The 17,529-nt window shown below is 39.2% G+C and overlaps 1 protein-coding gene across 6 annotated transcripts in view; it reads left to right on the forward strand.

Moving 5' to 3' along the window:
• The window catches only part of dlg3 (discs, large homolog 3 (Drosophila)), a 380,072-nt gene that overhangs the window by 244,291 nt on the left and 118,252 nt on the right, over positions 1-17,529 (forward strand). For all 6 annotated transcript variants that reach the window (XM_051934943.1, XM_028815836.2, XM_051934945.1 and 3 more), the window contains 3 exons: positions 9,655-9,779; positions 13,893-14,062; positions 16,555-16,691. In XM_051934943.1, coding sequence (XP_051790903.1) covers positions 9,655-9,779; positions 13,893-14,062; positions 16,555-16,691 — 432 coding nt within the window. The remainder of the gene's footprint in view (positions 1-9,654; positions 9,780-13,892; positions 14,063-16,554; positions 16,692-17,529) is intronic.

Genomic DNA, 17,529 nt, shown 5'->3' on the forward strand with positions numbered 1-17,529 from the left:
CATCAAAACAGGAATGGTTTAACAGGTGGAGGCCACTGACATCTTTCCCTCCTCATCTTTTCTGACTGTTTTTTCACTAGTTTTGCATTTGGCTATGGTCAGTGTCACTACTGGTAGCATGAGGCGATACCTGGACCCTACAGAGGTTGCACAGGCAGTCCAACTTCTCCTGGATGGCACATTAATAAGTGCCATTGCCAGAAGGTTTGCTGTGTCTCCCAGCACAGTCTCAAGGGCATGGAGGAGATTCCAGGAGACAGGCAGTTACTCTAAGAGAGCTGGACAGGGCCGTAGAAGGTCCTTAACCCATCAGCAGGACTGGTATCTGCTCCTTTGGGCAAGGAGGAACAGGATGAGCACTGCCAGAGCCCTACAAAATGACCTCCAGCAAGCCACTGGTGTGAATATCTCTGACCAAACAATCAGAAACACACTTCATGTGCTCACTGTCTGGCACTGTGGAACTCGATTGGCATTTGCCATAGAATACCAGAATTGGCAGGTCCACCACTGGCACCCTGTGCCTTTCACAGATGAGAGCAGGTTCACCCTGAGCACATATGGCATACCTGAAAGGGTCTGGAGAAGCAGTGAAGAACGTTATGCTGCCTGTAACATCGTTCATGGGTCAGTGATGGTCTGGGGGGGCATTGTCAGTCCCTATGCTGGTGCAGTGGGTCCTGGGTTCCTCCTGGTGCAAGACAATGCCTGGCCTTATGTGGCGAGAATATGCAGGCAGTTCCTGGAGGATGAAGGAATTGATAAAACTGACTGGCCCCCACGCTGGCCTAACCTAAATCCAATAGAACACCTCTGGGACATTATATTTCGGTCCATCTGACTCCACCAGGTTGCACCTCAGACTGTCCAGGAGCTCAATGATGCCCTGGTCTAGATCTGGGAGGAGATCCTCCAGGACACCATCCATTGTCTTTTTGGGAGCATGCCCCGACGTTGTCAGGCATGCATACAAGCACATGGGGGCCATACAAACTGCTGAGCACGATTTGTGAGTTGCTGTAATGAAATTTCTGCAAAATGGACTAGCCTGCCACATAATTTTTTCACTTTGATTTTTGGGGTGTCTTTGAATTCAGCCCTCTGTAGGTTGGTAATTTTCATTTCCATCAAACAATGTGGCATCTTTTTGTTCCTAACACATTACCCAGTCCATATCAGTTGAGATATCCAGCAGGATTTTTTTCCCCATTGAGGTCTGATGTGTTTTCAAAGTGTTCCTTTAATTTTTTTTGAGCAGTATACTGTATATATATATATATATATATATATATATATATTAATTGCTCAACAAATAAATCAATTTGATTTTGATTTATATGTTAATAGTGACTATAAAATTTGCTGGTATATAAAATAATGTTTAATTTTAGTAAGAGTAAATTGTCAGTACATAGACTTTTGTCATGCTAAAATGGCTTATAATAGGAAAATAAAGTATATGTATGTGCAATAGAGGAGGTGAAATACTGTATTATCTTTTCTAATATAAGCAGCAATCGTGCTAGAAAAACATTTTTGCTAAGGTTGTGGAAATGTTAACACCTTTGAAACTACATCCTGATTTCCCATGAAATTTAAAACCGAAAAAGAAAAGGTGGCAACCCGTGTCAGGCATTCACCTATAATAACTCCTGTCTTGAAAACTGCCCCGTATCCCATTTTCAATTGCATACGCTTTTGATTTTAAATGAAAGTCTACACTGCGGTGGGTTGGCACCCTGCCCGGGATTGGTTCCTGCCTTGTGCCCTGTGTTGGCTGGGATTGGCTCCAGCAGACCCCCGTGACCCTGTGTTCGGATTCAGCAGGTTGGACAATGGATGGATGGATGAAAGTCTACAAGACTACACAAAGTTACTGCATATAAAATAACATTTCAATTATTTACACATCAATTCAAAAACTATATATTTGTGTCTAATTAAGAGTTGTAAATGATGAAAATTAAGTAAAATCTTAGTCAAGGAAAATGGGACTGTCACAGATGGCCAGGGTTCTTGTCCGGCTGGGATGCCTCTTCATTCTATGGACTGGGGGAGCAAGACTGGTTAGGACTGTACCTCCCCCAGAATGCTAAATGGCAGACCCCCTGGGTTGCATCAGGGCCACTGGCATGGGATTTTGGAACTCAAGCCTGTTGGGGTCCATGGCCACCACCAGGGGGCACTGCAGTGGTTCCTGAGCCCATGTGAGCGGTTCTTCAAGCACACCCGGAAGTGCAGCTGGAAGTGGGTCATCAAACACCGGGACCACTTGGGCTAGGTGGGCTATAAAAGGAGTCAGCAGCCACCACTCCGGGAGCCAGAGTTGGGTGGGGGGAGACAAAGCTTGCTGGATTGGAGGTGAGGCGATAAAAAGAAGTATTGTGGTGATTGTGCTATTGTGCGGATTGGGACTGTGTTGTGTCTGTGGGAACGGGGAAGGCGTTGCCTACAGGCGAAGAAAAATAAAACATTTATTTGTTTTATAAGTGTGCCTCTCGTGTCTGTCTGTGTTGGGTCAGGTGTTGGTATAGCGCTATTGTAACAGGGACATTAAAAAGTTAAATACACTCGTACCATAGCTTAGAATTAGGACACAAGTTTTACTTGAACAGAATATTGCTCACTGACAAGAGCTTCAGAACTCTGCATCTTTGCTCAAATTTGCGCCCACAAAACCTGAAAGCTCGTCCAGGGTTGCACTAGATAACAGGATGGAAAGAACCTGGCATGTCAGCTTACTAAGAGCTGGAAATCCTAAACCGCTGAAGAACATTTTTTGTCCCGAAGATTCTGATGTGTCCAGCTTTATTCTTAAAATAGTCAATTATCTCTGACTTCAAAGACAATGGTTTATGGCTGGCTGTGGTACCCTACATCCTCCCATTTCTAAGAAGACGTAGAAAGTCTCTTTCTTAGCAGATGGCTTAAGCTTGTCTTTTTGCTTTTGAAATACCTGACTAACACTTATACATCATGGGCAACTTCAGGTGCTTTCTCCATCACTGTTGGTGCAAATGCAAAAGCACTTAAGAGAATATTGTTAAGAATGTGGGCCCTACACGTTTATCTGGTGTAGTCGCGCAAGGCCACAATCATGATTACTCCTCGGTCAGTAATAGAGACAGCCCATCCATCCATCCTTTATCCAACCCACTATATCCTAACTATAGGGTCACGGGGGTCTGCTGGAGCCAATCCCAGCCAACACAGGGCACAAGGCAGGAAATAAACCCCGGGCAGGGCACCAGCCCACCACAGAGAGACAGCCTTACCTTTTAATTTTTTAATGCTGTTTCCAGCTCTGTGGATGTAAGGCTGTCTCCATAAGACTGCCATCTTGGAAAAGACTGTATTTTGAATGAACATACATTGTTTTAAATTTAATTTGTTTCTGTGGGAATTTCCCCGAGTCTTGCACCCACTCACACATGGGTGTTGACCACATGTTGCGATTCACAATTCTGAAAATCGGCCCTGTGTCTCAGGTAATTGCATCGAGCCCCGTATCAGTCCTGCAGGAGTACAGACCTTTACATCAAGACTCACGTGAGACCCCTGCTTGCAGATTTGTCATTAGCTTTTAATACCATCCAGACCCACCTTCTTGCAGAAAAAATTCATGAAAGGTTTTAATTTGGTTGGCTGATTGATTTTTTAACAGATAGGACTCAAAGAGTGAAAGTCAATAGTTGTCTTTCTGACATGCTGTCTTCATTCATGGAGTCTCCTCAGGACTGTGTTTTTTCATCTTGTTTTCACATTCTTTACACTAAAGGTTGATGCTGTAAATTTGAAAACAAGTTCATCCTAAAATTTGCTAATGACTGTAAGCCAACTGAATGAGACTAAAACTAGTCATTCTTAGATGAGTTTTTTAACTGGTGTGATGAACCTTTTCCACACACAAACTTCACAAAACATAAGGACCTAATAATGAATTTTAGAAGAACCTCCATTCCCTCACAAGAAACAAAAATCAAAGACCAGGAAGTGGACATTGTTGACAGTTATACATTTCTAGAGACAATCATAGACTCGGAATGGATTTCTAATGAAAATAAAGAAGCCACCTGTAAAAAGATACAGCAGCGCCTCCATTGTCTATGAAAGCTTACTCTTTTTAGTGTGAGACCTACCGTTATGGCAGTCTTTTACAAAACTTGTATTGAATTTGTCTTTACTTATGTTCTACTGGCCTAGTGAAGAAATCTTAATGTCTGCCACAAAATTAGAATAAATTAAAATTTGAAATGGAGCAGTACAATAACAGAGTCTCAACAGTCAAATGTCATAGACATGCAAGTATTATAGAGAGCAGGGTGGATTCTGTCAGACAGGACTCACCCACTGCGTTCTCAGTTTCACTTGTTGCCGTCAGGTCATAGGTTCAAGGCTGCAAGGATAAAACTCAACCGGCTGAAGTACTTTTTCATCATAACTGTTATTAAACTTCTAAATAAGATCAACTTTAATAGACATCCACAGTCTTAAATCATGGGATGGACCACAATCAATTGCATTAATCATTAGGCAAGCCTAAATATTGGTTTAATGTTTTTGGGTAATATGTTTGATCTATTGTTTTACCATAACTTCTCACTGCAATATTACACAATTATTTGTACTAAGTTTAGGTTTGATGGCTGTTTTCTTTGTGATGTGTTTTTAATGTTACATTATGGTCTGCTCACAAACCAGATCTCCCTCTTGGGACAATAAAATTGAATTGAACTGAACTACATTTTTAGTCATAAATGTTAGTCAAAACTGACCTTTGTTTTATTGTAGAAAAGTAACTATTTTGATACAGTAAATGCCCCCCCTTGTTTTGGCATCCCTGTTCTCATGCATAATGGACCATGAATCTCCAGTGGTCAACCTGTTTGGGTATTTTTATACTCCCAAAACACAGTCTAAAACTTCCTGTTTCCGTATCTACTCCATTTGCATTGTGTTCTGGTCTGGAGCAATCAGTTTTTAGCGTTGATGAAATTAATTAAAGACACTATGGCACAGTAGTTAGCGCTTTTACCTCACAGTTACAGAGTCCTGCATTAAAATCCTGGCCCAGAAAGCCTACATGGAGCTTTCACTATCTCTGTACGATAGTTTAGATTCTCCTCTGATTAGTCTTATTTTCACTCCACATCCCAGAGGTACCAGTTTAGTTGTATTGCTTGTATGAATGATCTGCGGTGTATGCAGAGCCATTTTTTGGAATGGCACCCTTTCCAGGATTTTGTTCCTCTTAGTGTTAGCTGCTACTAGGATAGACCACAGCTCCCTGCACTCCTGAATTGGATAAGCAGCTTAAACAGTGGCTCTTTGTGGCTGTTCTTTTTTTATTGTTTTAGTTTTGGTTTTTGACTTTATACTGAACTCTACAGTCTACCCATGACTAAATACGTTAAACGTAATGAACATACAATGCATTTGTGTTCCTCTCAACTTTATACACGAATGCTGAAGAAAATCTCCACTTGAATGTGAACTTGTGACAGAATGTACACATTTTCAAGACAAATACAACATTCTATGAAGGAACACTGCTGTCAGAGAGCCATTTGTTTAAACATAAAGAAGAGACTTATTTTTTTGTTCTGCCTTCATCCTTCATATGACCTCCAATGATGGATTACTGCAAAGTGAAGAAAATGTATAGAGAATGAGAAGTTTTTTCTCATGTTCTTCTCACCGATTGAGTGCGTTTTTGCAGTGTGTTTTGATTTTTTGGTATTGTCTATTTTTTTTATTTTTCTTATTTTTTTTCTGTATGGCTTCCACTTGTCCTCACCTCCAAGACTGGAGGTGACCATCAAGCTTATGTTTTGCTCGGAACAGCAAGTTGCCTGAACCTTTTTGATTATTGTAAAGATAGGATTGGGAAATGAAAAAAGGTTATAGTTTTTGGGAAAGGTCAAACTTATTGTCAAAGAGACAGGAGGATAGTCTAAGAATAGAAAATCAAACTGCCAGGAAACTAATCTTAAGGATAAAACTTATTCAGATACAAGGGAGGAAAGCAAAGAGTCAAAAACAAACTAATCTTCAGGAAGCCCTGACCTTGTAAGTCACAAAGATGTTGGTCATACAGTGGCAACCGGGCATATGACCAGTAAACAACATGGCTGCAATGGCCAGCAACATCACAAACAACAGCACAAACATCAACAAACTGGCAGTGCAATGACTTAACCAAAATGATGAATAAAAGAATATGTGGAATGTGATTAGGAGGTTCAGAATAATGCGATTCATGCTGGTCTGTATATACTGCAAGACACAGACATGCCCACGCTAATACTGGTGCCTGATGTCATGACTGCCAGAGTTACTGGAGAAACGGTTGGCTTTTCAGAGCAGCCATAGAGATCCATCTTTTATGTATTTTATGCTTTGCTTTTTCTTGTTTTGTTTTGTGCTTCATTGTCCTTTGTGTGTTTGTGGTTTTTATTTTGTTTAATTGGGTGTTTCCTGCATTGTAGTAGTGGTGTTGGTCTATACTTGTTAGAAGCTAGCTGGTTAGACAAGAACTTCAGCGTGCGTGAAGCAAATCTTTGTGGGCTCTTAGGCAGCACTAGCAAAGTGGCTCCTTTGTCAGAGTTTATACCACACGGATAACGTGCACATAGATAGTCAAAATAGTCAAAATCAATTCAATCATATGCCAAAACTCAAAAAATAAAACCAGGAAATTACAGCCAAAATAATGACAGCAAAAGTGCTAACACTATGTTAAATTCTCTAAACCCTCTTTTACTCTAATTCAGTGTCTATATTGTCAGACAAGTACTCAAATATGTGCTGCTGGGTGGCGCCATCATATATACAGTATTTGGAGCGTTATATGATCTTCTCATAATGTTCCATAATTTGTGCATTGTATATTCATGTGCAGGTACATAATGTTTTAGGAATTATAGGTGTGGTAATTATACATTTGGTATCAAGTATATAGCCATTCAAGTAGTAACACATTTTTCCATGCCTGTACAAGTATGCAGTGAATAATTTGTGCAAAATTTTAATCCCCTGGAAAATCCACCAACACTTCCCATGTATTCTGTATAAATTAGATTCATATTAAGCTATGAAGGCACCTACTGCATACTTTTTGTTACATGGACTTATTGGACTTCTTAAAATTATCTACTTGGTAAAGCAGTTGGAAGCAGAGATCAGGCGTGTGATTAGTCTTTCTCTGTATAAAAATGTCAAGTGAAATTGTTTGGAAATCCATCCGTCCATTTACTGAACCCACACAATGCAGTTTTTTAATTGCAGCGGGCCACAGACTTGTTTGGTAGCAGCAAACTCTGGCCAGCGTACCAGTCCATCACAGGACACCCCCTTACACGTACCCACACTTACAAAGACAGTTTCATGGGTCTGAGATTTTAAATAGTCTCCAGGCACTGTGAGGCAGCAGCACTAACTGCTCCACCACCTTGCTACTCTGTAGTAGCTCTTCTTCACCCACTGATGAGATTTTCTCCGCTACAAATTTGCTTTGCAAGGCAGCCTTCATTGATCTTTGTTTTCTACCCTATAACCGGACCAAATTCCAGTCCCACTGCATTTCAGTGTTGGTATCTTAAAATATTGTAAACTACAAAGCTTTGGTCATATAATATATCAACCATATTGAAATCTGCTGATAATATTTACTGGGCAGTTTACTTTTAGTCAAACACTAAACAGTTTCAGTGTCCTGTACTGTTCAACAGACATATAAAAACGTTTGGTAATACACTCTGAAAATATTATTCAGTTAATATCTGTATGTCTTCTGATAATATAATAATTATTACATAATCTTTTAAACACTGATCCCCAATTAACTGAAAAAATCACAGCAGACATCACAAGGAAATAATGACATTAGTTTGTTATTTTACTGGGGTAGCAGGGTGGTACAGTACTGACACTCAAATAAAAATGTTCTTCATTTGCATCTTCTCCTCATGTCAGGCCTGTCTTCACGTATGGGCACAATGGGCCTAACCCTAACCACATCACACTACTTTGGCCGGGAGCCTAGGATGCTGTTAGGACATCATGTCTGCATGAATTATGCTCCAAGTGCTCCAGTTTTCCTATCCATCTAAAAAGATGTGGATATTAGGTCCATTGGTGAATCTAAATCAAAATTTACCGTAGAATTAGATTAAGTAACTCAGTAAAAGGATAGATGTTGTTTTACTTGTCAGATGAAGCACACAGTGTGTTACTATCTGAAGTATTTCTGTATATAATCCGTATTTTGTTATAAAATAATTTTCATTGATGCAATATAATTTCTGAATTATTATTTAACACAATATCCACAGTACTGAGTACAGTATACCTTGCTAGGTTATTTCAACATGTTTGATAGTTTCTTCTCTATTTGTAAAGGCTTACTTTTTACTATAAATTATGGTATACTGATACAAATTATTAGTTCATGATGTAGTTTATTCTTCAATTTTTTTCTGTAATTCTAGTAATAAAGGATATTTAATACAATGATATAATACAACAAGCTGTTTTTGTCAAGGCATTAGCTAAATCATTATTTTGTAAAATGAAAAAGAATAGTTTTATTCCATACAACAAATCAATAGAAAGAATGAGTCTGAAATGTAAGATCTTTTTAGATTTTGTGAGATCTTTAAACAGTGAAAGACACAATCATTTAAATAATATGCTGAATATTATAAACAAAATAAATATTTCAAAATGTGAGGTGGGGCATTGACAGGCTGCCACTTACTGAAATATATGGAGTCATATGAATTTTTTTTATAGTTTAATTCAATTCACAGAGTACCTAAAATGATTCTATGAAGATGTAACATTTTGCATTGAAATATTCCATGGTCCATGTTAGAATTCTGTTCATAATCTTCTGGGCCTGCCTACTCCTGTTCAGCATTGCAGGGACCCTGAGCCTATCCTAACAGCATTAAGTGTACGACTCGTACTACCTTTGGACAGGGAGCCAGCGCTTAAATCATTTTAAATCATAAAAGCTCTATCAGCTGACTCCTAATTTGGTCAGGCTTATGTCACACACCGTGCTTGATATCTAATTTCTCTTTCAGATTGTATTATATGTGATTACTCATTGTATGTACTGTTCTAAGGCCCTAGAGAACTAATACAGTCTCTGATTTTCCTAGATTAATGTTACTCATAAAATTGCTCAGCAGCTAGTTTGCCATGCCAGTCTACAATGGCATACAGTATGTGCCATTATTAATGTCCTGTTAATTGTTGTCAGGTTTCTTCTTTAGCATTCATGATTACAGACAAAAACACCATTACAACTTTGATGACTTCAGTGACTGCAGGAGCCCAAGGCCCTGTCCTCTGTGCTTTCCTTGAAGATACTACCTACAACGAGAATGAACCTCCAGCAGAAAGTGTGCAGAGAAGATAGACTATTAGATAAAGTGGGCAGCTGGGTAAAAAGAAAAAAGCTGAGCACCACTGTCTTAGGAAACTAAGGCAAGTCCCTCATTCTCAGCTGTGGTATACTGTATCTCTCTGTTGTGAAAGAACAGTGACCATGGAGGGACATACTGTATATATGTAAAGAAACTATCAAAAGATGACAGTACTGTAAAATAAAATAAAAGATAAAAAGTCAACTTTTGTTTCTTACAGGGTAACTCCGGCCTGGGATTCAGCATTGCTGGGGGGATTGACAATCCACACATTCCTGATGATCCAGGAATTTTCATCACAAAGATAATACCAGGTGGTGCTGCTGCCATGGATGGCAGGCTTGGGTGAGTAGTCTTGTTAATGAATACACTTGTGACGGTGCTGAAGCTGCTTGAAACACAGTTTTCTTTATACCATGCTGCCAGTTTCGGTCTATGTTTGCTGTTTTTTTTCCCCCTTAAAATCTCGGTTTACAAATTCCAGTTCAGGCCAATTCATGTCTCTTTGCAATTAAAGCTTTTCTTTCATCGATTTGTCCTGATATTTTTAAGATGACTGGAAAATCTAAATTTTGCATCAGGTCAGTTAGTATGTCCCTTGCTATCAACACGGGTGTAACATACTTGCCAGCACTCATTTAGGGTTCATGGATTAGACAGCATTGCATCTCCACCTTTCCCGTAAAGGAGCAGATACTCTGGTTACATTTAAATTTAGAATTAGGATATTTACTGCAGTTTCATTTATTCATCCACTTTCTGGTCTCATTTTTCCTTTATACCTTTTGTTATTTTCAAATTATCAGCCATGAGTTTATCTTCATTTAAATGCTTGTAGACAGCAGTGGTGCATCATAAGCTTTTACCACAAATGAAGCATTTGATTTACCAGTCAATCAAAGTCTCCATCCTCCTCAACTGCCATTATCTTTTTAGTGGCTAAAAAATTCCATTATGTGTAGAAATGTTTCAAATAAGGTTCCACCAAACAGTTGAGGGCATTACGCTGCTAAACTGAGTTAACACGCTGACAGTCCAGGACAGCACTGGAGTAAGGACACTACTGCTTGGCATCAAGAAGAGGCATTTGACATTATTTAGAAATCTAAAAGGAGGACTTATAAAGGACACAATACAAATTATGGATTTATTAGAAGCTTTATAATGTATCTACCAGCTGACCTGGAAGCACTTGGGAATTTTCAAAGAGATAATGAAGGTTATTGTTGAATAAAAGAAAGCTAAGACCATCCTGGTCTGTTGGTAATTAATACAACCATCTTAGGACACGTGATACCCAACTGGTAACTCTACACAACTGTTTCAAAATGCCTCTCTCTAGGTGTTCATATTTACTTGGAATACTCCCATCCTTGATTGTGAGTACTGCCATATTTTTCTAATCAGCTTCATTAACGTGTTTTGCTGATATGCCCTGGATATAAATAAGGATACACTGTATAACTTAATAACTATAACTCCTGCATGTGATGCTTGGGTGCCTAAAGCCTTAGAATATTTTGAACCCGGGACTTTGATAGTCATAACTGTGATAGACTAATGCAGTGAGGTCACATAGACAACAAAAGTGACGCACAGTGCATCGTTTGTTTTATTCTCCAAATCAAACAGACAGTGTCCAAAAAAGTGCAGTTCTTCTTCATTAAATAAATAATCCACCACAAAAACAGTGCTCATTATCATGTCATTTTTTAATCCGCTTAAACCAGACCAATGTCACGGGGGCTGCTGGAGCCAATCCCAGGTAGCATAGGGCACAAGGCATGAACAAACCCTGGACAGGGCACCAGTCCACCACAGGGCAAACACACACCCACACATACACCCCAAACACACACTAGGGCCAATTAAGTGTCTCCAGTTAACCTAACTTGTGTGTCTTTGGACTGTGGAAGGAAAACCGGAGCACCCAAAGGAAACCCCCACAGACAACATGCAAACTCCACTCAGGTAGGACCTGGGATGCAAACCCTGGTCTCCTTACTGTAAGGCAGCAGGGCTATCACTGCATCATCCTGCTAAAGTGCTCATTGAGGAGGTTACAATTCATAAATAAAACCAATAAATGGATTAAAATCAAGAATTAAAACACAGTCAGGATCAACTATTTTTTTTTCTCTTTCTATCAAATCTTGATCCTCAGTGCATCCCTCTCGTGGAATGCGTCTCCTGCTCACCCATTGGGTTTACTTAGCCGACAGAGGCATCAGCAAGTAAGGTCAACCACCTTCAACCCCTTTCCCCACCACCATCCCACAGTGTACCAGAGGACCTCAGAGCCCCACTCCTTTGTCCCAGCACCATTCTCCAACATCACCAAAGTGAACGACTGCTCCTGCTCATCTCCGACACGCAGCAGGCATGGCCTACTCCAGTGCATCATTCTTCCCACTCCGCATGGGATTTCCTGCTTCCATTCCACTGTACCTGGCTGATCCTCGACCCTGAAACTTACTTCTGTCTCTCTCTTTTAATCTTTTCCTTGATTTTTACCTCCATTTCTTTCAAGTTCCTCCTTTTTGCTCCCCCCGATCTCTTGCTCACAGATCCCTTTAATCCCTAGTGAGCAATCTGCAGAGCCTCAATGAGGGGCGGCTGCACTAACTGCTGTGATGCATGTTTAGCGCAATTAGCAAAATCCCTCATCGAGAACTTTGCGGCCACACAGCTTTTCTTCTGCACACCTGTACTCACAAGGTCTGGGCTGCCTCACTGTTTTTATTAAAAAGTAAAAAGCTCACACTGCTACAGACCCCTAACACACTTCACTACACTACAGTCTCCAGCAGTTTAAAAAAATGGAATATGAAAAGTTAATAAAAGCAAGGTACTACATTGCAGGCCCATCTATAATGGTTATTGGGACCATGTTACCATAATTTGGTAATGTTTGATAATATTAGAGTACTGTATTTTGACCTTATAACTATGACTGGTTTAAAGATGGTGGCATTATGGGTTATTTTCTAAGGGCTCAGTTTTCTGCAAAAAGCTAGTGTCTTCCATTTTGTCCTTAGAAGGTAATCAGTATTCACATCTAAAAACGTATTGCAACACTTTGCTCTATCATTCTCACTGCACAGTATGTAGTGTTCAATCCAAGTATCTTATTATGAGGTACTGTAAGGAAATTACATGGCCACTGGCATAGCTTTTTGGAGGGAGTAGTCTGCCCTGGGGTGGTACTTTTTAATAAATTTTAGTACTAGACTTTTTAGACAATTTTGTTTGATAGGGCTTTGGCAAGCTAATGTGTTACCTATGTCAAAATTAGACTCTCTCCATTGACTTATTCTGACTGGAAGGGAGGAATCATTCAGTCTCGTTATTAATATTTTATTATTCTCTCAATCTCAAGATGAAGTGAACAAAAGAGAGCGGTGCTGCTTTCAGGAAAAAGAAAAAAGGTCAGGGAAAAGTATTAAAAAAGAATGAAAGGGGATTATGTAAATACCTCAATCATAATTAATAATTGAAAATGTAGACAACATTTTTGTTGTTTTCATTTTTTGTTTGATATGTATTATGTTTTATTTTGTAAGTGGGGGTGTTGGCAAACTCAAAGACTGTCCAGGGCGACAAAAACTCTGGCTATGCCACTGTACATGCATTGTACTCCGCATATGTTTTACATGTTCCAAGGTCTATACAAAAACTAAAATTTGTACTTATGATCTCGGTGACTGGCAATTGAAAATGTCTGTTTTATTTTCTCATATACTTTGTATTATTATCTTTATTGCTTAATTGAATTTGTTTGTGGTTTATTATAGTCTCTTCTGGAATCTCTGTAAATGGTATTTGAGTTTTAATGAACATCAGTGAAAACTCTGCTGTCTAAATCATCAATTTCTGCTTTTAACCATATTTAGTTTTTTTTTTTTCTAGAACATTCAAGCAGTTTACTTTATTTCTTCTATCTTGTGTTTTGCATCATATTTATATTCTACCATCTGTCATCAGTGCCTTTTAGGCATATAAAACAAGATAAATGCCACTTGTTCAGCTGGCATCTACTTATGCCATTTGTCCACTTTTTTGACTTCCAACTCTTCCCCTAATGACTGCTGGAGCACCTTCACCAATCACTTGAGCTAGCTCTGGACAGGTGAATGTCCTGAAAGTGGCTCCTCTTTCACTCTCACTCTCCCTTCTTAAAGAGACTGCTAGTTGCTCGACATTTGTGGCTACAAGGCAGTAAGAAGCACCAGCAAATCTCTGAGAAACTGGGCAACCAATCGGACATGGGTATTAGCAGATGTGGATGGCTGCATTTTTAGGGTCCATTCTTTTTTTTTTTAATTATTTCAATAATAATATTGACAGTGATTAGAATAACATTTATACTGATTATATGGTTAATTTCTAACATTCCTTCTTTTTATTTTAAAATGGTTTCTTTTTAAAGATTTTTCCCTGTCTCCCTCTCCATTTCAGAGTGAATGACTGTGTTCTGCGAGTTAATGAAGTAGACGTATCAGAAGTGGTACACAGCCGGGCAGTGGAGGCACTCAAGGAAGCAGGGCCTGTTGTAAGGCTGTTAGTGAGAAGAAGACAACCCTTACCTGAAACCATTTTAGAAGTCAACTTGCTTAAGGGGCCAAAAGGTAAACTAAAGTCCCTCTGTTCATCCATCCTTGTATTTTCTGAATATATTTCTAACAAATACTGGGTTGTAGACTTCCAGATTCCATAATGGCAAAAGTTAAAGGAAGGCAGGAGGCATCCCAGGTTGGATACTAGTAAAGTAAAGAATATCTTATCCAAAATATACTTCACCAGAGCACTGATAGCAACATATTTCTAAAATTGATGTATATGGGCAGGGGCATATGTTCACTAGGGTAGGTGATAATCATGTTAGACAGTAGGTTTAAAGTTTACAGAATTTAATTTATTTACTGTTTAACTCACAGCAACCTTACAGGTAAGAGTAGTACAGATATGTGATATGCACGGTCAAGGGAATGAAATACAAGAACTCATACCTGCCACACCAGGATACACAGAAAATGATTGGGCACCATGTAAGAGACTGACTGGTCCCCTTACTTATGTGCTTCATTAATATCATGTTACTTTAAATTGTGTTGATACTACATACTTGGTAGAGAGCTTTTGTTTGAACTCATGACCCAAATCAGAGAAATGACACCTTTTATTTCTCTCCTGAAATCACATTAATGGGAATGCATAAAGCAAATAAATAGGTGGCACTATAAGGCCAGAGGCTATCATAGATTATTAAGCCCTAAAAGGCCCCATCTTTCAATTCATCCCAAGACATCTGATATTAATAAATACATAAGGACCACAGTAAAAAGAAAAAAAGAAATATTATATAACAATTAAGAAAAAAGCATAATCCATAACAATATTTATAAAACAACAAAAACATTAAATAAACGTTAAAGAAACTTAAGCCATGGATGAAATTCTGACTTATCCCATAACAAAAAACAGCTATGGTGGGACACATCTCAGAACCTCTACCATTCCTACATTATCTGTGGCCAATAAAAAAAATAAAATTAAAAAAAAGGCCCACTATGGTCTTCTGTTCTGTGTGTTTCTTAGTCCCTCATCCTTTTTTCCGCTTTTTTTTTTTACTACTGCCAAAAAACAATTTTTGTTACATGTTTCCACTTGACAGTAAAAAAAACCCCAACATGTGACAGGGTACAAGCATTATAAATGGGTATTTCCAGTCTTGAGCTTTACAATGAATACGGGTACAGTTTTCTAGATGGCCTGTGCTATTCACTGCTAATGTAGGCTTGCTGAAGACATGATTGCTAGGCATCTTGTGTTTCATGGGTTGGATCTGAGTGCATGCATACTTTGCATAGTACATTTTTTTTATGATTTTCACATATATAAGACATTTAGAAATACTTCTATTTTTTAAATACTTAACTCTCTTTTGTTGTTTTCCTATTATGTTGCCCTTTATGTGTGTTCTTTACTCTCTTCATTATAGTCTAATAATGACAATTAAAAACAAGAAAACCATACATCCAAGCAAAAAACACTGAATCATGAAGGGCTGGAACTATTTCAGCATCAGACCCTATCTATGTACATAGTAGGTGCCATGAAGGAAGGACAGGCATCCTGGCCTCGATAAATGAAGGATTCATTCCTGGCCAAGAGCCCATAATGGAAAGGGCAGGTGTATGAGACCACCGAGAGCAGTTCATTCCTCCATACAACAGGTGGCAGTGTTCCTCAGAGCTGGACCACTTTAGGACACCCACAGGGTGGCATGAGAGTTAGGAGTCCTGCCGGGGTTTTTGGTAACTGCTAGAGGGTACTGCCGGGGGTGGGGGACTACCCTGGTTCAAGTACAGCCTGGAAGTGCTTAAAAGGACTCAGACGGGAAGTCAGAAGAAGTTCTTGGGTTGACTTTAAAAGAGAGCCCACTGCCACACCTTGGTGGGGTCAGAGTCCTAAAGGCAGCAGGCAACACTCAGCTGCAGGATGGAAGGAGGAAGACTTGGCTTGATTTATTGTTATTGTGAATGATCTTCAAGGGTGATAACTGTGATGGGGTTGTGGATAAATGATTATATTTTATTTTATCCCAGAAACATGTTGGGCATAATTGTGTATGAGGTTTGGGCTCAAAGGTGGTCTCTGGTGGTTGCTATATACTTAGTTTGTGTATATACAGTATACTTTACATTTTAACAAAATTGTACCAAACTCAGTTTTATAATTTCTACATTGACCCCAAAACAAAGAAACTGGGAAATAACAGCACACTCAATTAGGCTAAGAGTTTAATGAAAAACAAACGTTATTTGGAACCACAACCTGCAGTCACAGGGGGTCCCCAGGACTGAGTTTGAGAACCAATGCTCATCTACACAATACTATGTGCCACATTTGCCTCAAAGACTTTTTAAACAGTGACCCGCAGAATAGGAGTGAGAAAAGCATTCTAAAATATAAGTTATAATGCTTATAAGTATATTCTTTAAAGTTTTTTGGTTGTTAACTGATGCTTAATATCTATATAATTAACTGAAAGCACCTTTTTTTTTAAATCAGTGTGATTTGTGTGGCTGATCACCATATAATGTATTCTTGTTTCTAGGCTTGGGTTTCAGTATTGCAGGGGGAATTGGGAATCAACACATACCAGGAGATAACAGCATTTATATCACCAAGATTATTGAGGGTGGCGCTGCCCAGAAGGATGGGAGACTTCAAACTGGAGACCGTCTACTGGCTGTGAGTTGTCCTGTCTTTTAAATTCCTCAAAACATACAGTGGTGTGAAAAACTATTTGCCCCGTTCCTGATTTCTTATTCTTTTGCATGTTTGTCACACAAAATGTTTCTGATCATCAAACACATTTAACCATTAGTCAAATATAACACAAGTAAACACAAAATGCAGTTTTTAAATGATGGTGTTTATTATTTAGGGAGAAAAAAAATCCAAACCTACATGGCCCTGTGTGAAAAAGTAATTGCCCCCTTGTTAAAAAATAACCTAACTGTGGTGTATCACACCTGAGTTCAATTTCCGTAGCCACCCCCAGGCCTGATTACTGCCACACCTGTTTCAATCAAGAAATCACTTAAATAGGAGCTGCCTGACACAGAGAAGTAGACCAAAAGCACCTCAAAAGCTAGACATCATGCCAAGATCCAAAAAAATTCAGGAACAAATGAGAACAGAAGTAATTGAGATCTATCAGTCTGGTAAAGGTTATGAAGCCATTTCTAAAGCTTTGGGACTCCAGCGAACCACAGTGAGAGCCATTATCCACAAATGGCAAAAACATGGAACAGTGGTGAACCTTCCCAGGAGTGGCCGGCCGACCAAAATTTCCCCAAGAGCGCAGAGACGACTCATCCGAGAGGTCACAAAAGACCCCAGGACAACGTCTAAAGAACTGCAGGCCTCACTTGCCTCAATTAAGGTCAGTGTTCACGACTCCACCATAAGAAAGAGACTGGGCAAAAACGGCCTGCATGGCAGATTTCCAAGATGCAAACCACTGTTAAGCAAAAAGAACATTAGGGCTCGTCTCAATTTTGCTAAGAAACATCTCAATGATTGC

The sequence above is a fragment of the Erpetoichthys calabaricus genome, chromosome 12 (assembly GCF_900747795.2).
Source record: "Erpetoichthys calabaricus chromosome 12, fErpCal1.3, whole genome shotgun sequence".
Classification (NCBI taxonomy): Eukaryota; Metazoa; Chordata; class Cladistia; order Polypteriformes; family Polypteridae; genus Erpetoichthys; species Erpetoichthys calabaricus.